This window comes from Bos taurus, chromosome 18 (assembly GCF_002263795.3).
Source record: "Bos taurus isolate L1 Dominette 01449 registration number 42190680 breed Hereford chromosome 18, ARS-UCD2.0, whole genome shotgun sequence".
Taxonomy (NCBI): Eukaryota; Metazoa; Chordata; class Mammalia; order Artiodactyla; family Bovidae; genus Bos; species Bos taurus.
Genome location: NC_037345.1, coordinates 56,581,412 through 56,607,839, shown reverse-complemented (window position 1 = coordinate 56,607,839; position 26,428 = coordinate 56,581,412). Strand labels below are relative to the sequence as shown.

Sequence of the window (26,428 nt, the reverse complement as noted above, 5' to 3'; positions counted from 1 at the left end):
GTCCTAAGGGTAGCCCCTCCAAGTCAGTCCTTGGGTTCCTCTTTGACCTACTATGGCTGCCACTGTAGCCAGCCCGCCTCCTCCCCGCTCACAGTGGGTCCTCCCAAGAGGGCTGCCTCCAGAGGGTCTTGGGTCCCCCTGTGACTGTGCAGTTGCCATGGCAACATGGTGAAAGCGAAAGTTGCTAAGTCGTGTCAGACTCTTTGCGACCCCATGGACTTAGTCCATGGAATTCTCCAGGCCAGAATACTGGAGTGGGTAGCCTTTCCCTTCTCCAGGGGATCTTCCCAACCCAGGGTTCGAACCCAGGTCTCCCATATTGCAGGCAGGTTCTTTACCAGCTGAGCCACAAGGGAAGCAACATGGTAGCCTCCCTAAAGTAGCTGTTCCAAGATGGCGGCCTCAACATGGTCTGCTTCACCAGGGCTGCCTCGCGGTGGTGGTTGCCATTCCAACCTGGCTGCCCCACCGCCCACAATCAGGTGACTAAACCTACGGGAGGAGGAAGGCCGGGCCACAGACTCAAGAAGGACAGACACACGGGTGTCAAGACAAGACTATTTCTCACTTATAATTCGGGAAAGGGAAACGTGTCCGGGAAGGTCTGGGTTAGGGCTCAGCAGCCAGTCAGTCATCTTGTTAGGTGGAGGACAGAGCTTCACTGTGGCACTGTTGGGGGGAAAGAGAAGAGGGTGGTAAGAATTCCTGTGCCCCCCACCCCTGCCTAGCCTCTGCCCTTTAGATTCGCTTGGCCAGCAGGGCGGGGGGGTCAAGTTTTCCCTTCCCCACCCAGCTGGACACCAGGTTAACCCAACTTCATCCAGCCCTTGATTCCTGTAGTTTTAAACCGCAAGCTGGCATGTTCTGACTTCTGAGCAGCTGCTAGAGGCCAGCCCTCACTGGAATCCTGAAGAAGGCATATTTCTGAGCGGATTCAATAGTTGATAAAGGGACAGCAGAACCCTAGGAACTGGGTCGGCTGGGCAGGGCGGTGCTTTAAAATGACAGGCAGGAGGTGCGTGGAAGAGTGGTCCCTTGTCTGCTGGGCTGTCATCAGAGCCGGGGGCGTCACGGCCGGGGAGGTACCCTGGAGGCCCATGTGAAAGTCGGCCGCCTCTGAGGGGACTTGGTGAGCGGCCTCCCCATCAAGTCTTGACTGGGGGATGTCTGTTGGCTGGAAGCCCGAGGTGGGAGAGGCAATGGCATGTGCGAAGTCCCAGGGGCAGGAGAAAGCACAGCTGGTTTGTCCAACCCCCATGTTCAGTGTGGCTGGAAAACGGGGGGCGCCAGGAGGGGGGACCTGAGGCTGGAGAGGGGCTGGGGTGGCAGATTCAGGACTCTGACACCAGGCTGAAGGGTCCCAGGGCCGCTGGGGGAGCCCTAGGAGGGCTGTGCGCAGGTCAGCCGTGGGTACAGAGCGCCCTCTAGGGCCTGGAGGTGGAACTGGAAAGAGACGAGGCGGGGTAGGAGGCTGGGGTGGAATTCAGCAGGAAGAGGACAAAGGAGGCTGAGGCTGTGGGGCAGAGAGGCAGGGACGGGAGGCACAGAGCTTGGGGACAGGCCGTGGAAGGGGGCTGTCTTCCGGGCTCTCCCGGCTACCCCTCGCCCCGGTCCTCTGCCACTGCCCATGACGGTTTCGATGCTGTGTCCACACACCTCCCCAGCTACACCGGAAGCCTTAGTGATCATTTGCTAAGCTCTTCGCATCCTCATTCACCTCTTATTTGTCCTTCAGCTCCTCTGGAGAACCTCAGACTCCTGCCCAGGCGGGGTCAGGTGCCACCCCACCCCCAACACCCTGTGCTGCCTCTGTCCCCCCTACATGGCAGTGTCCCTGCTGGGGCCTGAATCAGCTTCCCAATCGTACTCCTAGAGGGCGCAGGTCTGCCCCGCACCATCAGCTTTGTGGATGAGGGTCAGGTGGGTGGAGCGTAAGGCCCCCCCACCCCCAGGCTCACCTCGGACTTCCAGCTTGCACTCGGCCAGGGCCTCCCCCAGCTCGTTTACAGCCCGACACGAGTAAGTCCCCGAGTCGAAGGGGGAGGGACGGCGGATGTTCAGCGTCAGGACCCCCTGCTGGTTAGTCATCAGGAACTTGGGATCTTCGCGGATCTCCATCTTGTTCTTCATCCAGACCACCTTGGGCTGTTGAGTGGAGCAGACAAGGAAGCCGCATGATGGAGGGTCCCCTGCGCGTTGGCACAACGGGGCCTTGGGAGGCAGTGTGGAGTCTCCTTTTGGCTCTCCCACCCCCTTATTTTGACTGGCTGATCATGGCTGGGTCACTTCTCTCTGACCCCCAGTCTCCTCTTCTGTAAGAGCAAGAGCTCCCCGTTGTGGTGGCCCACAGGGCCTATGTGATTTGGCCCCATCGGTCCTCTTCCCTCACCTCCCGCCCCCTCCCTCTCTCTGTCCAACCCATGGGCAGCCTTGCAGTTCCTCCGACCCGTCAGGCCCCGGAACAGCACCTGCCTGCCTTTGAGGTCTCCGCTCCCACGTCACTTCCGGGCCCTAGACTGGAACAGGAATGCCTACTTTACACTCTGACGACTGCCTGCGTTTCCCTAGCAGACCCTCCACGCTTTCTAATTTTCTTAAGTAATTGATTGATTTGGCTGCCTTGGGTCTTAGTTGTGTCATGCGGGATCTTTTGCTGTGATACGCGGACTCTTGTTTCGGAGCGCAGGCTCAGTTCCTCCTTGGCAGGTGGGACCTTAGTCCCCCAACCAGGGATCGAATCCTCCTACCCTGAATTGTAAGGTGGATTCTTAGCCCATTGGACCACCAGGGAAGTCCCCACCCTTTGTCATTTCATTGTCAACCAGGTGGCACTAGTGGTAAAGAACCTGCCAGCCAACCCAGGAGATGTAAGAGATCTGGGTTCAGAGCCTGGGTTGGGAAAATCCCCTGGGAGAGGGCATGGGAACCCACTCCGGTATTCTTTACCATCCAAGCCCCCAGGGAAGCCCCCATTCCCATATTCTTGCTTGGAGAATCCCATGGACAGAGGAACTTAGCAGGCTACAGTCCATAAGGTTGCAAAGAGTCAGAAATGACTAAAGTGACTTAGCACGCACGCACATGTGACTTCAGAGGAATGGCCATCTTCCCCAATATAGAGGAACTCCTTGTTCAATTCACCAGCACATAGAAAGTCTCTGAAATATGTGTGTTGAAAGAATGAATGATGTAAATAAGCAAATGAAGTGAATGAATGAACTGAATAAATAAATGAATCAGTAGAGGAATGAATGAATAAATGGAGTTAGTGAATAAAACAGTAAACAGCAGTGATGAAATCCATGGTAGGCCTACTGGGGCTGATGCTAAAAACTGGAGTTAGACCAGGAGACGGCAAAATGTGTCAAAAGGGTCAGGCAGTCAATGATTTAGGCTTCCTGAGCTCTATGGTCTCTGGGCCAGAGACAACACACAAACCAGTGTGAACAGCCATGTTCCAATAACAAAAGGAAAAGAAAAAGGATTAAAAAATCTTATTTCAAGAAAGCAGTGGCAGGCAGATTTGGCCTGAGGGCCATAGTTTGCAGCCCCTGGTCTAGGTGGGCCCTTGGGAGTTAAAGACTGCAAGTATCAGCATTCCCAGACAGCAGCCTGGAAATTGGACAGGGCCTTGAAGTGTTAGAACCCCTCCACCCCAAAATTCCTGTTTTTGAGGGAAGTCGGAGTGTAACGAGCTGAGATTTGTGCTCTGGCTAGAGGAGAGAGACAGGAAGCGGGTGAAAAGCAAGCAAATCCTGGGGCTTCCCTGGTGGTCCAGTGGTTCAGACTCCGCACTACCACTGCAAGGGGCACAGTTCAATTCCTGGTTTGGGAAGCTAGGATCCCCCCCATGCCATGTGGCACAGACGAAATTAACAAATACAAACAAAGGAAACACTTTTCACTAAAAGTAAATCCCATGAGCAGACGAGAGAGAACTCAGGGAGGAGAAGCCCATCGGTGGGAAGGCAAGGAGGCTTCACCTTGGAAGGTGAAGATGTTCCTCCAGGGTTACACACACACACACACACACACACACACACAGCACCTTCGGGTGGCCTCTCACGGCACAGTTGAGAGCTGCAGCATAACCAGCCACCACCACCCGGTCAGGTAGAGGCGTCAGGAACTTGGGGGGCGTTCGGAAGTCGTGCTCCTTGTACTCGGGCAATTTGAGGGTCATACCTGGGGGAGGGGAGATGCACCTGTGAGGGGACTAACCCTGACTGTCTCCGACCACCTCTCCTCCAGCACCAGGTGCCATCAACTCTGAGTCCAGGAGGGGGATGATCAGAGGAGTCAAGTGCAAACCCCAGAGAGGCTATGTATATGACAGATAACCAACAAGGCCCTACTGTATAGTATAGAGAATGCTACTCAATATTCTGTAATAACCTGCGTAGGAAAAGACTCTGAAAAATGATGAATATGTGTATATGTAGAACGGAATCACTTGGCTCTACACCTGAAACAAACACACCATATGTCAACTATACTCCAAAAAAAAAAAAACAAACCCAGAGAGAGATGGGGGACCAGGACTGGCCCTGAGCCGGTGGGGGTGGCCAGACCTGTCTTGACGATCCGGGCTGTGTTCTTGGAAACGCCAGGCAAGTCGCTGAGCCCACAGACGTTTTCGCTGTAAACTCGGAAATAGTACTCGTTGCCCATGATGAGATCGGACACGGTGCAGGAGGTGTGCCGGTTGCGCTCATAAACTGTGAACCACTCCTGCAGCGTGGGGGACAGGGAGGGACCGGGAGGGTCAGGGACACGGACCCAGGAAGAGCGTCAGGAAAGCAGACGCCTCGCTCACAGAACCTGCCCTTCCCAGCAGCCCTGTTCACAGCCAGAGGGAGGCGGGAGAAACCCGGGTGCCCCTCAGCGGCTGAACGGACAAGCAAAACACGGTCCGTTCCAGCCAGGGACTGGTAGGGGAATTCCCTGGCGGTCCAGTGGTTAGGACTCTATGCTTCCACTGCAGCGGGGAACAGGTTCCATCCCTGGTTGGGGAACCAAGATTCCGCAAGCCAAGTGGTATGGCCAAAACTAACCAAATGAACATGGCACTCAGCCACGAAAAGCACTGAAGCACAGATACCAGCTACAACATGGATGAACCTGGAAAACATGATTTGAGTTGAAAGGAGCCAGACACAAGGGCTCACAGCGTGTGACCATGTCCAGATGCGATGTCCGGGATGGGCAAATCCACAGAGACAGGATGCAGATGGGGGGCTGCCAGGGGCTGTGTGGGGGGGAAGAGGAGGGACTGCTTGATGGACACGGGGTTTCTGTTCCAGATGATGGAAATGTCTTGGAATGAAATAGAGGGGGTGGTTGCACAACATTGGGAAGATGGGAAATCCCACTTAAAAATGTATGCATGCTAAGTTGTTTCAGGCATGTCCGATTCTTTGCGACCCCATCCATGGACTGTAGCCCGCCAGGCTCCTCTGTCCATGGGGATTCTCCAGGCAAGAATACTGGAGTGGGTTGTCATGCCCTTCTCCAGGGGATCTTCCCAACCCAGGGATCGAACTGGAGTCTCTTACATCTCCTGCCTTGGCAGGTGGGTTCTTTACTATTAGCACCACCTGGGAATTTTCGTTAGGTGAATTTTACCTCAATAGAAAGAAAAAGAAAACCTATTAGAGTTCCCCTGGTGGCCTAGTGGTTAAGACTCAACGATTTCACTGCTGTGGCCCAAGTTCAATCTCTGGTCAGGAAAATAAGATCCCACAAGCCACATGGTGCGGCCAAAAAAAAAAAAAACTATTATGCACTAAATCTCAGCTAAAAAGTCTTTCCTCGCGGCCTCTGGCCCATTCTCCCGGATCTCTCAGTGCCTCAGTTTTCCGCAGCTGGGAAATGGGAAGTCTGCTGTAACAATCTCCCTAGCTTTTCTCCCCTTACCCTCACACCGCCCCTGGCCCCTCGCTCACCATGGTTTTCTTGTCGGCTTTCTGGACGAAATACCCGGTGATCTCACTGTTGCCGTCATCCTTGGGGGGCTGCCACTCCACCAGCGCGTTGGTACCCCACACCTCCTTCACCATCACATTCTGCGGGGGCCCTGCCTTTTCTGGAGGATGGGTGGGCTGTTAGAAGTCAGCCCAAGCATCTCTAAATGTCCGGCGCCTCACTCCTCTGGGCCGCCCGCCCACCCCACCCTTGGCGGGTCTCAGGTTCCCCTCCCCCGGCATCCCGCAGGCATTTCCTCCCCTTCTGTCCCACCCTCCTCCGGTCCAACTTCTCCACTTTCCCGCGTCCGGGCTCATTCTCCTCTCCTCCCCTCCCCTCCCCGCCCGCGGGCCGCGCACCCACAACCCGGATGCAGACGGTGGCCGTGTCCTTCATATTCTCGATCTGCACCGTGAGCTCGTACTCCCCGGAGTCGGAGCGGGCCGCCTGGCGCACGAAGAACACCGTGTCGAAGTCGCTGGTGCGCACGTGCACGTGCGAGGTGTCTATGGGCGCCCCGCCCTTGGTCCACACCACCTGCGGCCGCGGCTTTCCCTGCCCGGGGAGGGGCGGGGTGGGGCGCGTGGGTCAGCCTGGGTCTGACCCGCAGGAGCTGACCCCTCCTCACCCCTGCGCCCCGCTCCGCGCCCCGCCCCCACACCACCCACCCGCAGCTCGACGTACCTGGAAGGGGATGACCAGGTTGAGATGCTCCCCGACTTTGCGGACATAAGTCTGGCGGAGGTGGCGGGGTAGCCGGATTTTGGGTTGCTCTGAGGGTACAAACCCAGGGAGGGGCTCAGTGCCAGACGAGGGTGCGGGGGGACGTCCCACGGAGGCACAGAGACCAGGGGAGACGAGCGGGTGGCCCTAGTGACCACACCAGCTTGGTCTTTCGGAGCGCAGGGTCGAGGGGTCAGGAGGTGCTCACCCACAATCTCCCGGATGGTGACCGGCTGGGCCAGGGTGGCCGGCTGGCTGCGGCCTGCGATGTTGACCCCAACCACGCGGAAGGTGATTTTGGCTCCTGTGGGGAGATTCTTCACAGTGAAGCCGCAGCGCTCCACGGGTTCCGTGTTAGCAGGGATCCACTCATCAGCTATGAGAGAGGAGCCAGGCTGGGGAGCCTCCTTCAGGACCTTCCTAGGGGCCCCCTCTGGTCTGTGTCCCTTCAGTGCCTCGGGGCCCCACCGCAATGCCTAACTGCAGCTGACATTTCTTGAGCTTGTCTCAGGACCAAGTCGGAGCTGATTACTGTTAGTTCATTAATTACTGCCTCCGCAGTTATCCCCATTTTAGAGGTGAGGAAACTGAGGGTCAGAGAGGGTAAAGACTTGGGAGTGGTAGTTAGAGAGGGCCTCCTCGGATTTCCTGCTTCTGTAATAGGTGACTTTCCATCTTGGTTTCTTTGCCATGGGTTGGTGAGCTAATATGGATCAGACCAAGAGTTGACAGGGTGAACTCTAACAAAGTAGATTCTGAAACACAGATGGGGAAGGGGAGGCCAAGGGGAGAGTGGAGCAAAGAGCACTGGAAAGAAAAAGGGAAGAAACTGACCAGAGTCCAAGCATCCATCATTCACGTGCATCCCCGGATGCGGTCATCACTGCATCCCATCAAGGTGGGAACTGGCTTTGCCATTTTTAGATGAGGAAGCAGAGGCTGAGATTTGCCCAAGGTCACACAGTTAAAAAGTGTAGGGTAGGGCCAGGACTGGAACCTACATCTGTCTGACTTAAGGTCTGGGATATGGCGTCACTGTCTTCCCTGTGAGAGGACCACGTTGGAGACATCCCCAGAGCCCAGGCACTGGGCCTGTCGTGGAGTCACGGAGCCATTGACGCCAAAGACGGCTCAGTTTGTTCAGTGAAGGTTGGAGGGCGAGATGTGTGGAAATATGGATGGATGCATGGATGGATAGATGGATGGACAGATAGACAATAGATTGTTAGACGGTTAAATGGTCCTGTAGGCAAACAGAGGGATGGAAAGCAGGGAGGGAGAGAAGAAAGTGGTGAAGAGATAGATATAAGGATGAAAAATATGTAACTGGTTGGGTAGATAGCTGGATGATCCAAACAGTTTTCAGATAGATAGAGAGATGGCTGGATGGATGACTGGGTAGTGAAGAGGAAGGAAAGAAGGGAGGAGAGAAGGAAGGGAGAGGGAGAGAGAGAAGGAAAGGAAGGAGGGAGAAATAAGGGAGGAAAAGAAGAAAGGAAGGATGAAAGATTGGTGGGATGGGCAGATGAATGGATAAATAGATAGAACAGAGGAGAAGGGGGTGTAGGGAGCAGATAAGTATTTGGATGGATGGATGGATGGATGGAAGGTTGGGTGGGTGGGTAGATGAATGGATAAATAGAATTGAGGAAGGACAATAAACATTTGGAAGATGCGTAAAAGGTATTGCTGTACAGAGAATGTGTGTAGGAGAGGAAGAAAGGAAGTGGGTAAGGAAAGAGGGAGGGACAGAGGACAAGCTGGTCACTGGGGGCCTGGCTTGACCCATCCCATCCCGGACTGGAGCAAGCACAGACAGAAGGGTGGCTCACGACGCCAGAGATCTGCCCCATGAGCAGTCCCAGCCTGGACGCCCACTGGGGCTCTGCCTGCGTCACTGCCCCCCACCAGGCCAGACAGGGTGACTCACAGCCCTCCACGCAGTACTCAATCAGGTACCCATCGATGCCACCCGCCCCAATCTTATCTGGGGGCCGCCACTTGAGGGTGGTGGTGGTGTCGGTCACGTCCTCCACAGTCAGGTGTTGCGGTTCACTCGTGGGCGCTGTAAGATTTCAGGGAAAGGGGGTGGCGTCAATGAGGACTCAGGGGTCAGAGCTGGAGTCTCTGGTCAGGAAAGGGGTCCATATGGTGACTCAGAGGTCAGCAAGCAAGGATGTGGCATTGCTGGTCTCGAAAACCAGGGATCCAGGGATCGTGAGGTCTCCAAGGGCAGGGATAAGTATTAGCGTGGTAGATCAGAGGTCAAGGACACATTCGGGAGACAGCATGGAGTCCAGGATCATAAAGGTGAGTGGAGAATGTACTGGGTGGGGAAGAGGTCAGAAGGGTGCGTGGGGCTGGGGGGTCAAAGTCTTGAGTTGTTGGATGAGAGGGGGCAGAAGTCAGCAGAGTTGAGAGACTGCAAGGCCTGGATGTAGGGTCCGAGATCAGTGACAGGTGGGGCATGGGTCAGGGGTGGGCAGGGACTCGGGGAGGGTGCAGAGAGGCATCACCAATAGGCATGAAGGGCTTGGTGTTCATGCTGGGCTGGGAGACCCCGATGACGTTGACGGCAAAGACTCGCATCTCGTAGAGGATGCCCTCGATCATGTTGGTGGACTCGTAGGTGGTCTCCGTGAAGACCTCGAAGTTCAGCTTCATCCAGCGCTGGGAGCCCTTCTTCTTCCGCTCCAGGAGGTATCCTGGAAGCCCCCCAAGGCAGAGAGAAGTGTAGGCAGTCATGGGGAGGCCTGGGGTCACAGGTCAGTCGGGGGGCAATCAAGGGCGCAGCAGAAGGTCACATGACCCAGAGAGGTCTGAGGCCATGAATGTTAGGGTCACAGAGCAGTTAGAGGTCACCCACGTGGGGCCAGGGATTGAGAAGGGTCACAGGTCATGAATCAGGGAGTCAGGAGTCACGGAAAATCCTCGGCTGTTAGTGAAAGCCAGGAGGAAAGGACGACGGGAAGGCAAAGGGGATGGTGAGATGCTGAAGACGGAAAACCACGTCTCCAAGGGTGGTCACTGAGGCTGCTGAGGACTCTTGGAGGTCAAGGAGAAGTCGGGGAGCGGGGAAGGTCAGCGGTCATGGACCTTTGGAAGACAGGCACTCACCAGTGACCGGCCGTCCCCCGTCGTACTTGGGGGGCTCCCAGACCAGGATGGCCCAGTCCTCTCCAACCGACGTGACACGCACCGCCTCCGGGGGGTCTGGGACATCTGGGCAGGGCAGGGGGCGGGGTCCAGGCAGGATGGTCAGAGGACCCCTCGGGGCCTTGGGGGACCACCCCCTGGCTCAGCCCCTGGGACCCCCGCGCTTACCCACAACCTTCAGTAAGATGGAGGCCACGTCCTCGCCCACGGGATTGGTGACCTTGATGGTGTAGCGACCCTCGTCGCCTCGCTCTGCGCTCTCGATCACGAAGCTGCTGATGTCGCCTCGCTGCTCGATGCGGACCCTGCCCTCGGTGCCTGTGAACACCTGAACACAACCGCCAGGTGGCCTCCGTCCACTTCTCTCCAGACCCAGACTGGCCTCTGCCCCTGCGCTGCTCAGCAGTCTGCAGGGGCTCCCCGTGGACCCAGCCGCAGAGGACCCAGTGGGCCCGCCCCCAGCCTCATCACCACCCCCTCGCCCTCCTCTCCCTCCAGCAAACACCACCCTTCATTAAACACACCAGACCGTCTCATCTCCAAGATGTTACAAAGCTGATCCCTGGGGCGTGCGATGCCCTGACCCACTTCTCGACCTGCTATATCATTACCCATCCTCTAGAACCCACCCAGAAGTCACCTCTCCTGGGAAGCCCTCTTGGATACCCTCAGCTTGGACACCCTCAGGAAGGGGTGCCCCAGCCCCTGAATCCTCATAGTTTCCAGTACCTCCCTTTATCTCAGCCCCAATCACCCTGGACTGTGACTCGCTGGGCACCGGTCTGCCTCTCTCCTCAAGTGAAGGCTCCAGGAAGGCAGGGGTTACGTGTGATTCCTGGTTGTATCCTCAGTGCCTGAGCACAGAACCTGGCATAGAGGGAACCTCGGGGCGGGGGAAGGGGGGGAACTTTGCTGAGTGAAGGAATGAATGAAGACTGAGTCAAGTCTCTCCATTTTACAGAAGAGGAAACTGAAGCCCAGAGGCGAGAAGAAAAACTGAACTGTCTCAGGGCCTGGAACATACAAGATGAAAATATTCATTGGATGCATGCATAGATGGATGGGTGGATAGATGGATAAGTGGACTAATTCATGGATAAGTGGACAAATGAGTTGATTGTTGAATGAATTAATCAATTAATGAAAGATAGTTAGATGGATGAGTTGATGAATGGCTGGATTGACTGATGGATTAACGGGTTAATGGATGGGTGGATAGATGGAGTACCCATCATGTGCTGGGCCAGTACCATGTGATGAACAAATATAATCTCCAGTCTTCATCTCTCTGAAGAAGGAATCGTACGCATTTTACAGACAATGAGAGCGAAGCTCAGAGAGGGGAACCAGCTTGCCTAAAGCCACCCAGCAGGGCTGAGAGGGAGAGGTCAAGGCACTGGGGAGGCCGCACCACACCTCATCCTCCTTCATCCAGGTGGCAACAGGCCGGGGCTCCCCTGTGATGGACACGTCCATCCTCAGCTTGTTTCCGGCCACGACCACGATAGCATTTTCCGAGGTCTGCCCAGAGCAGTCCAGGTGGATTTTGGGTGGCTCTGGTGGCAGAGGAGAGAGTCTGGGCAACTTGGGAGTGGACAGCTAGGCCTCCTAACCCCTCCAGAGGACCTCCTGGGAAGCTGGGTTCCAACAGCCATAGAGAACCAGCGGTCCAGGCCCCCAGCTCCCTCTTCCCTCAGATCCAGGATCCAGACCCCCAGCCCCTCCCCGCTCAGACCTGGGGGTCAGGACCCCCAGCTCCCTCTTCCCTCAGACCCAGGATCCAGACCCCCAGCCCCTCCCCGCTCAGACCCGGGGGTCAGGACCCCCAGCCCCTCCCCCCTCAGACCCAGGGGTCCAGGCCCCCAGCCCCTCCTCCCTCAGACCCAGGGGTCCAGGCCCCCAGCCCCTCCTCCCTCAGACCCAGGAGTCCAGGCCCCCAGCCCCTCCTCCCTCTGACCCAGGAGTCCAGCCCCCAGCCCCTCCTCCCTCAGACCCAGGATCCAGACCCCAGCCCCTCCTGACTCAGACCCAGGCGTCCAGCCCCCAGCCCCTCCTCTCTCAGACCCAGGATCCAGACCCCAGCCCTTCCTCCTGAAGACCCAGGAGTCTAGCCCCCAGCCCCTCCTCCCTCAGACCCAGGGGTCCAGCCCCCAGCCCCTCCTCCCTCTGACCCAGGGGTCCAGCCCCCAGCCCCTCCTCCCTCTGACCCAGGGGTCCAGCCCCCAGCCCCTCCTCCTCCTGCTTAAAGACCATAGCAGCCCCTGGTCCTTACCTTGCTTGGGGACATACTCCACCTTGATTTCTGGAGGATGAAGAAGACCAGATGGTTAGGTCTATGGGGCCCCTCATCCCCCCATCACACCCTGGAGGCAGAGGGGAGAGCCTGGCGTCACCCTGGGACCTGGGGGTGGGGGTGGATTCAGGCCCACGACATCCCACCTACCCTCTATCACCCCCCAATGTACAGTTAGGGCAACTCAATCCTGAAGGGGGGCATCTGAGATCCCCAGGGGAGGTGGGAAACCCAGAGGCACCCGCACCCAGGAATTTGAGCTTGGCCGAGAGGGACAGGGCATAGCCATCGGGCACAAACGTGTAGTCTCCCTCATCCTCGGGCCGGACGTCATCAATCACCAGCTTGTGGAACCTAGGGGAGGGCAGGGCAGAGGTCAGCCTAGGTCGTCCTGGGGACCACCGCGGAGAAACACGCTCCACGGCACAATCCACGTGCCCAACGCAACGCTAGTAACTGGAACCCAATCCCACTCTGCTCCTTACTAGCTGTGTGACCTTGGGCAAGTCACTTAGCCTCTCCCTGCCCCTGATTCTTCACCTATGAAGCAGGGGTAATGTTGACAGTCTACGAGGGGGTTGCTGTAAAGCATTCAGAAGACTCCCCAGCACTCCGTAACGCGTTAGCATTGACTCTCGCCCTTGCTGACACCACCAGCACGCAGCAGTCCTTACACAGAACCCAGAGAAAGGCTACGTTCTGCCCAAAGCTGCTGTCAGGAGACCCACAGGGACACAGTGTTCCGCGGGCGGCGCGGCGGCACTCGGCACCTGGCACCCTACAGATTACCAGGTGTCGATGTCAGGCATCCACATGCTATGCTTTGAATTCCCGTCCCGTTTCCCTAGCTAGACACCCTCCCCTCCAAAGTAGTTCCCCCCCCTTTTTTTTCTTTTAATGTTTTTGCTGCATCACATGGCATGTGGGATCTTAGTTCCCCAACCAGGGATCGAACCTGTGTCTCCTGCATTGAAAGCACAGAGTCTTAATCACTGGGAAGTGATTAATCACCAGGGAAATCCCTTCCCTGCCAAAGCCGACTGCAAACACGGCCACAGATTTCCCTCCCTGGAGTGGTAACCCCTGCAAGGAGAGCTCGCAGGTTGTGACATCTTTTGTCCCATAGGACATGGTAGAAGCGACACAGGGACAGCGCAAGGCACTCGGAGGCCCTGTTCGCTTCTGCTCTCTCGTGGGACACCTGTGTCGGCCACAGGAATATGCCAGGACCAGCCTCCTGGGGGATGAGAGGTGCCACGGACCAGACGGGAGCAGCCCAGCTATCCTAGCTGAGACCCTGAGCGAGTCCAGGATGATGGCTATCCGAGATCAGCCAGCCTCCAGCCATGCCTGAGACTCACAATGAAATAAACTCCTGTTCTTTTTCTTTTGGCCGCACCACACAGCCTGTGGGATATCAGTACCCCAACCAGGGACTGAATCCAAGCCACTGCAGGGAAAGCACCGGGTCCTAACCACTGGACCACCAGGGAATTCCCTAAACCCTTGTTCTTTGAAACCGCAGGGTCTGCGGGCCACGTGCACAGCGCACTCCGTACCTCCCCGTGTGGGAGATGGTGATCCGTTTGCTGGGCCGCACCTCCACCCCGTTCTTGTACCACTTGCCCGTGACCTTCTCATCGGACACCTCACATTTGAACACGGCCTGTTCCGAGGCCTTCACCGTCAGGTCCGCAATGTCCTGCAGGACTTCCAGCTGTTTCTCTGGACGGGGAGGGAAGGAGATGGGGTCATCAAGGTCCAGTCTGTCCACGCAGGGATTCGCCAGCACCCACTATGGGCCAAGCACAGTCCCCGGCTCTGGGGACCCAGCCATGAAACAACCCAGAAAAAAAACCTGTAGGTTTCATGAGCTCACGTTCTAGTGGGGAAACAGATACTGAACGGAAAACACATAAACCAAAAACTGGAGGGAGTGACGGTTGCTTGGATGGCATCATCGACTCAGTGGACCTGAATTTGAGCAAACCCCAGGAGATACCGGAGGACAGGGAAGCCTGGCATGCTGCAGGTCAGACGTGACTTAGCGACTGAACAATAACAACAAGAGGGAGAGACGAGGCCTGGGGGAAGGCAGGGAGGCTGCAGAAGGCCCCCAGGAAAGCAGGCACAAGAAAGCAGGCTTATCAACTTGGAAAATAGCCAGCAGGCTGGCGCGGAGTGAGGGAGGCAGACAAGGGAGATGACGCAGGCAGGGTCAGACCCTGAGGGCCACAGACAAGGCTCTGCATTGACTCTGAGGGAGGTGGAAAGTGTTGCCAAGATGGCTGGGGTCTGACTTACTTTTTTTTTTTTTTTAGTTTTAATTTTTTAAATAAAACAATGCATTTGTATGGCTTAAAAATAAAATGATAGGGGCTTCCCTGGTGGCTCAGTGGTGGGGAGGCTGCCTGCCAATGCGAGGACACAGGTTCAATCCCTGGTCTGGGAGGATCCTGCATGCCGTGGAGCAACCAAGCCCATGCCCCACGACTACTGAGCCTGTGCTCTAGAGCCCGGGAGCCATGACTACTGAGGCCCTTACATCCTCGAGCCTGTGCTCTGCAACAGGAGAAGCCACCACAGTGAGAAGCCCGCGCACTGCAAGTAGAGAAGAGCCCACGCAGCAGTGAAGACCCGCACAGCCCAAAAAATATAAATAAATACAGTTATGAAAAAAATAAAATGATAAGAGGATGTAAATATAGAGGGGGAGATTGCTCACCTCCCCACCGCCAACTGTACAGGGCTCTATGCAATCTCCAAATACATTATAGCCAGCTCACAGCCGTAAAAGCAAAGATGTGCATACAGTTTCTTTCCTCCTTCCTTCCCTTCCCTCTTTTCTTTCTTCCTTCCTTTCCTTCTTTCTTTTCTTTCCTCCCTCCTTCCCTCTCTCCCTTCCTTCCTCTTTCCCTTCCATACAAATAGCAGCATATTTGCTTCTTCACCTAACAATATATGTTGGAAACTCTTCCAAATCAACAGAGTTCTTTTTATGGCTACAAATGGATATATCATCTTTTATCTGGCCTATCAATGACTCCAGGTTTTTTGGTTTTAAGAATTACAGGGGACTCCCCTGGTGACTCAGTGGCTAAGACTCCATGCTTCCAATTCAGGGGCCCCATGTTCGATCCCTGGTCAGGAAACTAGATCCCACAAGCTGCAACTAGAGTTCACACGCCACAACTAAATATCCCGCATGTGACCATGAAGACCCAGTGCAGCAGGATAAATAAAATAAAAATATTAAAAAAAAAAAAAAAGAATTACAGGCTCACAGGAGTGGGGGTGGGGGTGGTGACATCTCTTGTAAATGTAGTCATCTGCACCAGAAATTGACATGGGTCCTATCCCGTGAGCTAGACCACAGAATGTGTCCCGTTTCCATCCTCCGACATTTTACAAGGATTGCTCTGGCTGGCATGGAGGTGGGGGCACAAGTGTACAAACAGAACGAACAATGTACAGACTACTGCACCAGTCCAGGCATAAAGGGATGGAGACCTGGGCCAGGTGTGGGCAACGGAAGTGGAAGGAAATTGTCAGATTCAAAATATCCTTTGAAGGTGGAGCCCCCAGGATCTGCTGGTGAATCGCATGTAGGGTAGGAGGCAAAGAAGGAGTCAGGGAGAGCGCCAAGACTTTGGGCTTGGGCACCTCGGAGCTGTGTGTTGAAGAACTCGCAGTGCGGCCCCTGCCCCATCCCCCGGGAGGCCCCGTACCTTCCACGATGAGCTCCGCCTCACACTGGCCGCCATTGGTCATGACCTGGTAGTGCCCCTTATCCTCCATGGTCACTTCCGAGTATATGAGGATGTGACGCTTCCCATCTTTCTTGAGGCGGTACCTGGCCTTGAAGGAATCCTCCCGAGTCAGTTCCACGCCGTCTTTCAGCCTGGGGGGAGGGGGAAGTGAGGAATCCGTTTGGCCCAGAGTCTGGATGTCAGAGGTGAGTCAGGGGTCAGACAGTCCTGAGCAAGAATCGGGGGTCAGAAGGGAAATCAAGAAAAGGAGGCGAGAGAAAGGTTGACAGAGGTCTAGAGTAGATGGGTCACAGGTTAGAGGAGAAAAACAGGAAGAAGTGGTCACAGGCCACAGGACTTCGTTGGAGGTCAGGAGGCAGAAAATGAGGTCACAGTAGAGGTCAGAGTATAGAGGAAGTTCAGGGTCACCGAGATATGGCAGATATTATGGCCTCAGAAAATGGTGCTTCCCTGCCTGGGCCACTCCTCCCACCTCACTTCTACTTCCTCATCATTTGAATATCAGCTCAATTGTCACCTCCTCCAAGAAGCCTTCCCTGACCTCCTGAGTCCCTCTCTCCTATTTAAAAATGGTTACAGCATCAGTTATTGCTCCTCTGATATACTTGTCAAAATAGAACTGTGATAATTATTTGTGTGATGACTTGATTAATGCCTCTATCTGTCTCCAATACATACACACACACACATACACACACACCACGCCCCAGCAATTTGCCAGATCATAAACTGCATAAGGGCAGAAGCCATGTTGATATATTTTCTCCCCATTTTACCTCCAGTACTTTGAAGTGTGCCATCACACAGTAGGTGCTCTATATCTACTTGTTAGATGGGGGAATAGATGTAAGAATGGATAAATGGATGGATAGATGGGTGAGCGGGTGGATGGATGAGATGGATAGCTGAATCAGTGAGATGAATAGGGGGATGGATGGATGCAGGATAGATAAATGGACAGACAGATGGATGGATGGATACATGAGTGAATGGACCAAATGATGGGTAATTGGTTGAATGGGTGAATAAATAATTTAGTGAATCAGAAACAGCAAGGGTCCGGAAAAAGACCTGGAAGAGCAGAGGTCAGAAGTTTCAGGAAGAGGTCATGAGTGATGATCAGGATTTATAGGGAAAGGCTGAGGTCTCCCAGAAACCTGAGTAAAGGTCTGAAGCCTTCAAGAGAGATCCTAAAGACAGAAGCTGAGACGAAGACACTGTGGGCATCCGTATGGAGATCAGGGGTCAAGAGTCACTTACCACATGACTTGGGCACCCTCTTCTGACACCTCCACTGCCATTTCTACCCGATCGCCAACAAACACCTGCTGGTCCTCCAGGGGTGTGACAATCAAGACTGGGGGTTCTAGAAAGAGATGCACAGACTTAGAGAACAAACGTATGGTTCCCAGGGGGAAGGATGGGGAGCAGGAATAGTTAGGGAGTTTGGGATGGACATGTCCACACTGCTGTATTTAAAATGGATAACCGAGAAGGACCTACTGAATAGTACATGGAACTCTGCTCAATGTTATGTGGTAGCCTGGATGGCAGGGGAGTTTGGGGGAGAATGGATGCATGTACATGTAAGGCTGAGTCCCTTCACTGTTCACCTGAAGCTATTACAACATTGTTTGTTAATCTGCTATATCTCAATACAAAATAAAATGTTTTTTTAAAGACTCAGGATTCTGTGGGCATTGGGAGAGAGGGGTCAGTAGTCTCCTGGTAGCCCCACAAGAGGCCAGTAGCCCCACTGCCCAAGCTCACGCCCAAATCTCGGCCTCACCTTTGACGAAGAGCTCGGTGAAACACTTCTCGTCTTTGACGACGACCTCATAAGCAGCATCGTCCGCCAGCGTGCACTTGTTGATGGTGAGGATTCGCTTCTTACCGACATTCTCAAACACGTATCTGGTGCAAAAGTCTCAGCTCAACCCAGGGCACGGAGGGGATCCTCCATTCACCCATCTATTCTCAGGACAAACCATTCACTCTCAGAGCCAAGTTGTGTGGGAAAGGGGTTGATGGTCCAAGTTCTAGTATTTTAAAAACCACAGCAGAAACGCTAACTGTCCACACATATCGACCTTCTTCCATTTAGCAGCGGCACACAGCAACCCGCCTAAAGGACTACATTTCCCAGACTCCTTTGCAGCTAGGATGGCCACACTGCTGAGCTTGGACCAACAGAATGTGAGTGGAGGAGATGGGCATAACTGCTAGGTTATCCCTAATTTTGTGATGCTTGTTCTAGACTTCTCTCCTTCTCTCTTCCTATCTGATAGATACAATTGTGCCCATGACCCAGTTTCAATCATGCAGGTGAGGACAAGACCATAAGAAATTGTGTAGCCAAAAATGTGGAACCTGGATCTAGATCAATCAGCTAGAAACATCATCTTTCTCTCTAAACTACCGTGTTCTGGGGACGCTTCATTATAGCAAGTTAACCTGCATCTTAATTAACATAACTTTTCATCACATCCCAAATGCTCATGATGAGAAATGTACAAAACACAGCCAAGGGAAAATTAATAAAAGTAGAACCCATCTCCATAATTGTTCTGCCAAGAGATACTTGCTACAAACATTTTGACCTCTGTCTTTTTGATCTTTTTATATAAAATCTATACATAGATTTACATTTTGTGTAGCAGAAATGAGAGCTCTTCTTCTGCACATAACACTAGCCTTCAACAGCTTCCCATGTTAGTGTCAACTTTAGAATCTTTTTTAGTGACAGCACAGCACTTTAATATGGAATTGTATGCTTTGGTTGTTTTCCATTTTTTGCTACAGCAGCAAACGATCCAGTGAACATCCCTGCAGCTAAATATGCATAACCATGATTAGGCCCTTAGGAAAAATACCTAGCATTGGACAATCTAAAAGTGAACACACTACCCTTCTGGAGATTTGCCAATATACATCCCCACCACCACCATCTGTGGGCCAGTTTTCCTGTGTCTTCTCCCGCACTAGGTTTTATCATTTTCTAAAGTCTCTGTCCAACTGGAGAGCAGAAAGACCACTGCTTTTTGTTTTGTTTTCTGGTTTCCTAGCCCTGAGGCATGTGGGAACTTAGCTCCCCTACCAGGGATCCGAACCCACACCCCTTGCAGCAGAAGGCGAAGTCTTAACCCCTAAACCACCAGGGAAGTCCAAAGACCGCTGTTTTTGTTTGTGTTATTATTGGTGACGGTGTTTGTGTTTGCAAGATCGAATATGTACTTAGTGTATCAGCCATTTGGGTTTCTTCTAACTGAATTCCTGTTCTTCACTGCCTTTGTCTATTTTTCTACCCAGGTATCAATGTCTGTACTTTTCATATGGATGAAGGAGTGCCCTTTCTGGGTTAAGAGTAGCCAGTCTTATTTCTGGACTCTTCCTCTCTCTGGGACTTGGATTCCCCCCAACCTGGGCTCTACCCCCGACACATACTTGCTACTTGGTTTGATTTCCTGGCCGTTCTTGAACCACTTGAGGGGAAGGTCTGGGTCGCTGATCTCTACCACCAGCTTGATCTTGTTGCCTCTGTCCACTTGGTAGGCTGGATCCAGCTTCTTTGTGAAGGCTGGAGATGGAGGGATGTGAGTGGGACGGAGCTGAGATGTTCTCAGTGCTCTGAGCCATCAAGGCTTCCTCCCCAGGCTACCAAGGTCAAAAACCCTCTTATGAACTTGGAGGCCCCTGAGAACAGGGCTCTCTGTTACTTCTCAGAGTGGGACCTCCCAAAGATAAGTCCAGGGTCCGACCATTGGCTGCCCACAATGCTGGAGTCCCCGTGGGGAGGGCCCTTCTCCCCTCAGACCAGCACTGACCTGCGCTCTTCTTGACCTCGACCTTGGCCTTCTTGAGCCGCTTCAGCATGCCCCGGAGGTCAGTGATGCCATACTGGAAGGCGATCCTCTCATACTCGCTCTTCTTTGCCCCTTTCAGGAGCTCCCAAATCTCTGGCGGGATGCCGAGGTCATCATCATCTTTCTTCTTTTTCTTCTCCTCCTCAACCACCTGCCTGAAGGTGGGGAGAACAGGTCGGGGGCACCAGGGGGGTGAGGAGGTGAGGGTCTCCCCCTGCCTCCTCCTCCCACTTTCTGTGTCACTTGCCCTCTCTGTGCCTGTTATTCCTTATCCTGTCCCACCTGGTCCATCACCCAGCCTCCTTCCTCCCTGGCCTCCTGACCTCATCCCATCTCTTCCCCTCTAGTCTGTTCCCTCCTTGGCCCCCGAGGGCTATTTCTGAACCCTTACATCAGATGCCATCCTTTCTCTATTCAAAACTCCTCCGTGGCTCCCCACTGCTCTAAGAAGGAAACCCCAGCTTCTCAGCCTCGAAATCACAACCTCACCCTCTGACCCATCCCCACTCCCCCCACTACCCAAACCACCCTGCTTGCCTTTTCCTGAATGCTCTGGACTTGCTCCTGCCTCCCTGAGCCTTTGCACAAAATGTTTCCCTGCCTGGATGACCTCTCCACCTGCCCTTCATCCTACAAGACCTAGCACCAGAGTTCCCTCCTCCAGAGGCACTCCCTATACTCCCAGGATAGCAGTTGCCCTCACTCTGGGCTCTCACAAGGCCCTCGTGGGACCGTCTCTCCGACCACACTAAACAGTCCTGGTCTGTGTCCGTGTCTGCTGGACCAGACCCATCTTCCCAAGGCAATGAGCGACCCAACATCAGGGAACCAGTCAAACTTCTCTCTCTCCCCTGATCTCAGCTCAGGGCCTGGTAGACAGGAGGCCTCAGAAGATGTTTGATGAGTGAGAGAGTGAGTAGATTTCTGGAAAGAAGGAAGGAAGGGAATGGAACAAATGAAGGATAGATGAGTGGGCAAATTTGGGGACATGTGACTATCTGGATTGATGTGCAGAGCATTAAGTGGGGGACTGATACTGGGTGGAGAGGTCCATGGATGGTTAGGCTGATGGATGAACAGGTCAATGGATGGGTGGATTGGCAGAGAATGGATGGCATTAAGATAGGTGGATGGGTTGATGGAGAACGGCTGAGTGAGTCGGGACGAACTGGCTGGGTGAACGTGTTGATGGAAGATGGCTGGGAAGATGGATGTCTGGGTAAAGACAAACAGATAAATCTATTAGTAGGTAGAATTGTTGGGGATTTCATTATGGGGATTGATGAGTGAATGGAAGGATGGATATATGGACCAGCAGATAATGAATAACTGAGTGACTGGACAAGCATCATGTTGAATTATATAAAATGGCCAATATTCAATCTTTTTTTTACCTACACAATAGCAATTGCATACAGATGAGTCTTGGAGAAGGAAATGGCAACCCACTCCAGTATTCTTGCCTGGGAAAATCCCATGGACAGAGGAGCCTGGTGGGCTACAGTCCATGGGGTCGCAAAGAGTAGGACATGACTGAGCGATTAAGCATACAGCACATAGATGAGCCTAACGGAGTGATCTGGCAGATGCATGTGCCATTGAAGAGCTGAACAGTTGATAGAGGGAGGCCTGGCTAGATGAGGAGGTAAATGAGTTAGGATGGGTGGATAAGATGTTGGACTCAGTTGAAAGAGAGATGCTGGTGCAGATAGAGTCACAAATGGGAAGGTGGATGTAGGGTAGATGATGGATGGTGGAAGGGTGGATAGACAGATGCCTCAATAGGTGGGGAAGTGGAGGATGGAGTCGGTGGGTGAAGGATGAATGAATGGGTCAATGAATGGGGGGCTGAGTGTAATGGCCAATGCATGGGTGGACAGACGGGAAGATGGTGAGTAGATGAATGGATATGTGGGCAGAGGAATGGGCAATGGGTATGTAGGTGGATAAGTGGATTCGTCGGTGGATAAATAGGTAGCTGGTTGGATGAACAGAGCAGTGGGCAGACTGATGAGTGGGAAGGTTGATTAGTAGATGGATAGATAAGTAGCCGGTTGGATGGCTGGATGAATGAATGGACTGGTGGGGAGGTGAGTGGACAGGTGGATGAATAGGTGAATCAGAGCCTGAGTGGACAGGAAGGTAGATGTGAGGGTGATGGCTTAGAGGGTGGGTAGGCAAGCAAACTGATGGGCAGATGATTGATTGGGTGGGGTTGAAGGTACAGGTGTGGGTGGATGGGTGGATGGACAGGTGGCAGGGTGGTGGGGGGTGGGTAGATGGAAGTGGAGTGGAGTCCCAGGATAGCAGTGGGGAAGCAAGGGGAGCAGGGGAACCTCACCCACCATCTTTCTCCTCCTTCAGCCCCCATCTCCCCGTTCCATGCCAGACAGAGTGGACTCACCTTTTCTTCAACAGTCCGCTGAAATCCAGCTCACCTGCAGTGTCTGACTTTGCTTCACCCCTGTGGCCATTGAAAGGGAGTGTGGACCTCATTAAAGTCCCGACTCTCAGGCTCACCCTGGATCCCCACTCCTAGGCTTCCCTGATCCTCCCCGTCTCCCGCAGCTGCCCCCCAAGGGAGACCCTCCCATGGTCCTTGGCACCAGGTCACACCCCTGCTGCTTCCCAGGGTCCAGGGTCACTTACGATCGCTTGAAGCTCTCTAGACTCTGCCCAGCGGAGTCCTGACGGGGCGCTGGGGAGGGGTGATGGGGGAAGAGAGGATGAGCTTGGAGGCAAAGCCTGATCTAAGACCAAGAGTGCCCCTCCCTCCAGGCCTGCACAGCCTCCTCCAGGCCTGTACAACCTCACCCAGGCCCCTTTCCCTCCATCTCGTGGGCCAGCACACCCTCTCTATCAGACGTGGACACCCTCTGCTTGTAGACTCATTTCCCTGCTATGAACCACCCTCTCTCAGCAGCCTGTATCCCCCAGCTGAGCCTTCTCCCCAGGTGGGCGCAACCTCAGCACCTGTGCCCTCCATATTTAAGCTCCCCCACCACCTGAGCTGAAGACTCCTCAAAATCTGTACACCCTCAGAGCTCCACATACATGCCCCCAAAGCTGTGTAACTTCCCATCAATCCTGTACACCCCCACCCTCAACCCATTCACCCTTAGACTCACATGAAATAAACAATAGACAATAAAATGGAAAATACATTTGAAAAACAAAACTTGGGACACTCTCACTTCTCAAACCCTTACTACCACTCTCTCAAGCCTGTATGTTGTGACCCTGGAATCTACATAACTCACCTCCTAAGCCTCACATGCACATCTCCAAACCCTGAACCTTTTCACCCCCAAATCTACACCTCAACAGGCTCTAGGATGGTAGACTCTCTCCCCAATTTTGAATGGCTTCCTTGGTGGCTCAGGTGGTAAAGAGTCTGCCTGCAATGCAGAAGACCCAGGTACAATCCCTGAATCGGGAAGATCCCCTGGAGAAAGAAATAGCAACCCACTCCAGTATTCCTGCCTGGAGAAGCCCATGGATGGAGGAGCCTGGCGGGCTACTGTCCACGGGGTCACAAAGGGTCAGACAACTGAGCAGCTAATACTTTCACTTCCCTTCCAGGTTTGAATACCCTGATCCCTGCCTCTGTGCTCCATCCGCCAAAAACCAGTGCCCACCTCACCCCCACCTCTACACTCTATCCCTACACCTGGCTAGCAGATCCGCCCCCTTACCCAGACCCAAGACCCTTGGCCCCCACCCCCACCAGCATACCCTCCACATCGATGTTGAAGGCACAGCTGTCACAGAAGTCCTTGGCTTTGACCTCTATGCGGTAATCCCCGCGGTCCCCCAGTACCACCTTCGTGATGTGCAGCTCTATCGTGTACACCTGGGGGCCAGGCCAGGGGTGCCAGTGCATGCGATGACCCTCGGTGCCACCCCATGCCCCTACAGCCCACCTCACCACTCTCCAAGTTCTCCCAGGAAGGGCCAGCTGTCTCCTCCCATGCCTGGACAATCTTGACCTCTGGGGGCCCACATCCCTGACCCTGAGAGCTCGCGGGGGCATGCACACCCCGTGCCCAAATGCAGCCTGTTCCTACGGGAACATTCTCCCCCTATTGCCCCGCACAACCTCCAGCCCTGCCCCCCACGCCCTCGCCTCCCCATGGGGTCCTCACATTGCTGGCGGCGTCGTGGGACTCCTTGAAGGAGAATCGGGCACCGCTCTTGCTGCCCAGCTCCAACCACTTCCCCTTGAACCACTTGACGGCCGGTTTGGCCGGCAGCTCTTTCCCATTCAACTTAGCCACGATCACAGTATCCTTTCCTGGGAGGAGGGGGTAATGGGGTGGCAAAGGAACCGTAAGACCCTACAAAGCGGACTGGGACGCTGGTAGCCTCCGGCCCCACCTCCCTCAGACCCAGGAGCCCCCAGACCCCCACACCCTCCTCGCCTAGGCGCCCCTCACCAGTCTCCACCGACACGGAGTCTGGCTTCTTCAGGAAAACGCCGGTGGGCTCCTCCGCGGTGGGAGACTGGTCTTCGGGTGGGGCTTCTGCTCAGGAGATAAGATCCGGGGTTATGGCGGGGGTGTCTGAGGCGGGCCGGGGAAGGGGGCGGCAGGCCACTTTGGGAGCGGGGTTTAGAGCGAATGATGGGACCTTCTTCTGCTCGGCATCAAAAAGACCCTGGAGGCAAAATGGCTTTTCCTGACCTGGGAGAGACCAACTGTCATTCAGGTGTGTGGGTGTCCAGACTCCCCAACCCGTTTGGGCCTCAATTTCCCCATCTGAGATCCGGATGGTCTTAAACCGGGGTTTTAAAAGGGTAGGAGAGGTGTCAGGACGGGCTGGGGCCATTCAGAGCTGGGCGGGACTTGCGGACGGATTGGCCAGTTGCTGGAGGCTTGACGGCCAGGCTGAGGGGCTAGGCTCCGCCTTGGAAGCGCTGGGGAGCCCTGCAGGGCTGTGAGTAGGGGAGGGCGGACAGCCCCGGAGCTGTGGGGAAGACGGACCGAAGGAGAGGGCGGGGAGGTACCACCCGCGAGGCTGCGGATGAGCCGCCAGGTTCCGCTCGGCCCGCGGGAGCGCCATCTATCTCACCTGTAGGGGGCGCTGCAGGGGCCTCTTGAGGGGTCGCTTCCTTGGGAGCCGGCTTGGCAGCAGCATCTTTGCCCGCTGGGGCCTTTTTGGCCGCTGTGAGGCAGAAGACATTCCCGGTTGAGCACGCGCTCCGTCTTCTCTTCCAGAACCCCGGAGCGCAGGCCCCCGGGCCCCGCCTCCTTCAGATCCTGGAGTCCAGCCGTCCAGGTGTAAATTTATCTCTAATCCGAGAGTCTGTGGATCCGGTTTCTCCTTCCCCTCCCCGGGGAAGGTCTTGCTTCGTCCACCCGGGCCACCCAGCTCTGACCTTTTAGGTCTTGACGGTATAATTAGCTCTTCCTCTGGGCTGGAAATCAGATACTGGTGCTGACCACAGCATCTTTCACACGCCCTGCCTGCTGGCGCCCGGCCCGCCAGGACCCCAGCTGCAGCGAGGGGCTGGACACCCACCCTTCAGCCTGGTTGGCCTGGTACCAGCCGACTGGACGTCCCAGGAGGAAGGGTCCTCTCTGGAGGCTTGCATCTCCTCCGTTCACTGCTTCATAGAGAGGAAGCCCCATCCCATTCGCATATAAAAAAATGCTCTCCAGTCCCGTTCAAAGAAGGGCCCCGAAAACTGTACAGAGAGAAAGGCTCTCCAGCCTCTATATGGAGAAGGTCCCCTAATTCCTACACCGGGAAGCCCCACACCCCATCGAAAGGAGGTGCCCTCATCTTTGTACAGAGAACTCGCCTTACCACGCAGACCGGGACCCTTAATAACTAGACACGCAAGGACCGGACCTCATCTCCCTGAAGAAAAAGGTCCCAATCTGCACTCACAGAAGTGACCCCAGGTCCTTTCCCAGAAGACCGCATCCTCAAATGTAAAGGACCCAATCACCCCGCCAAAACCCTGCAGTCTCCAACCTCAGGACTTCCATCCCAGTGGAGGAAGAGGGACACTGATTCACAGAGAATCTCCACGTGCACCCAGAGATAAGCCCCCAGCTCCCTGCAGAGAAAGGAACCCCCACCACCACAAAGGGAAAGGGAATCACCCTCCACACATACACCTAACTCAGGTATGGGACCCTCCCCTCCCACACAGGGAAGGGCTCCCCTCCCCAATGGGAGAAGACACCCCATTCTCCCGGCCCCACGGAGGGAGGAGACCCCAATGAAAACAGGGCTGCGTCTCCACAGAGGGAAGGAGTTCCCCCAAGCCACCTGGTTTTGCCTCAGGCATGTCGTGGGACCTCCTCCTGCTCCTCCGACCGCAGCGGTGTCCCGATGGGCCCTAGGCAGGACAGGTGGACCCCCCGGGGGGGGGCCTTTAAGGAGTCGGGAGACTCCCAGGAGGCTCCGGGAGGCATAGACGTGCCTCTCCACCCCACCCTCCCCTGCCGCCCCACATTCCGCCTGTGTGTTTTAAAAGGCGAGAAATAACAGCTGGACAAGGAGAGGTGGCCGAATGCCAGGTCCCCAGGGAGAAGGGGGGCTGGGCTTCCGACACCTGGGTCTAAGGGAGGATGTGCGGCAGGCGGGGACTCCTGGGTTCTGAGGAAGGTGGGGGCCTGGACTCCTGAGTCCGGGTGCAGAACCGACCC

The 26,428-nt window shown here is 54.8% G+C and overlaps 1 protein-coding gene across 2 annotated transcripts; it reads right to left on the bottom strand.

The window, feature by feature from the left end:
• Nucleotides 1-546: 546 nt before the first annotated feature.
• On the bottom strand, nt 547-26,129 carry MYBPC2 (myosin binding protein C2). 2 transcript variants are annotated; one of them, XM_059877087.1, is made up of 29 exons: nt 26,049-26,129; nt 25,290-25,455; nt 24,840-24,932; nt 24,206-24,292; nt 23,915-24,063; nt 23,505-23,622; nt 22,419-22,467; nt 22,174-22,233; nt 19,731-19,924; nt 19,351-19,483; nt 17,696-17,820; nt 17,167-17,272; nt 15,865-16,037; nt 13,696-13,861; nt 12,384-12,490; nt 12,116-12,145; nt 11,260-11,399; nt 10,012-10,171; nt 9,805-9,909; nt 9,204-9,392; nt 8,618-8,752; nt 6,896-7,063; nt 6,649-6,737; nt 6,324-6,519; nt 5,946-6,085; nt 4,572-4,731; nt 4,049-4,185; nt 1,959-2,145; nt 547-669 (listed from the first exon to the last, which is right to left on the bottom strand). In XM_059877087.1, exons 2-29 carry the CDS (start codon nt 25,360-25,362, stop codon nt 659-661), a joined length of 3,480 nt encoding a protein of 1,159 aa, XP_059733070.1. In that variant the 5' UTR covers nt 25,363-25,455; nt 26,049-26,129; the 3' UTR covers nt 547-658. The 2 variants fall into 2 exon arrangements, with proteins under 2 accessions (XP_059733070.1, XP_024834510.1); XM_024978742.2 differs by lacking the exon at nt 25,290-25,455.
• Nucleotides 26,130-26,428: the final 299 nt, after the last annotated feature.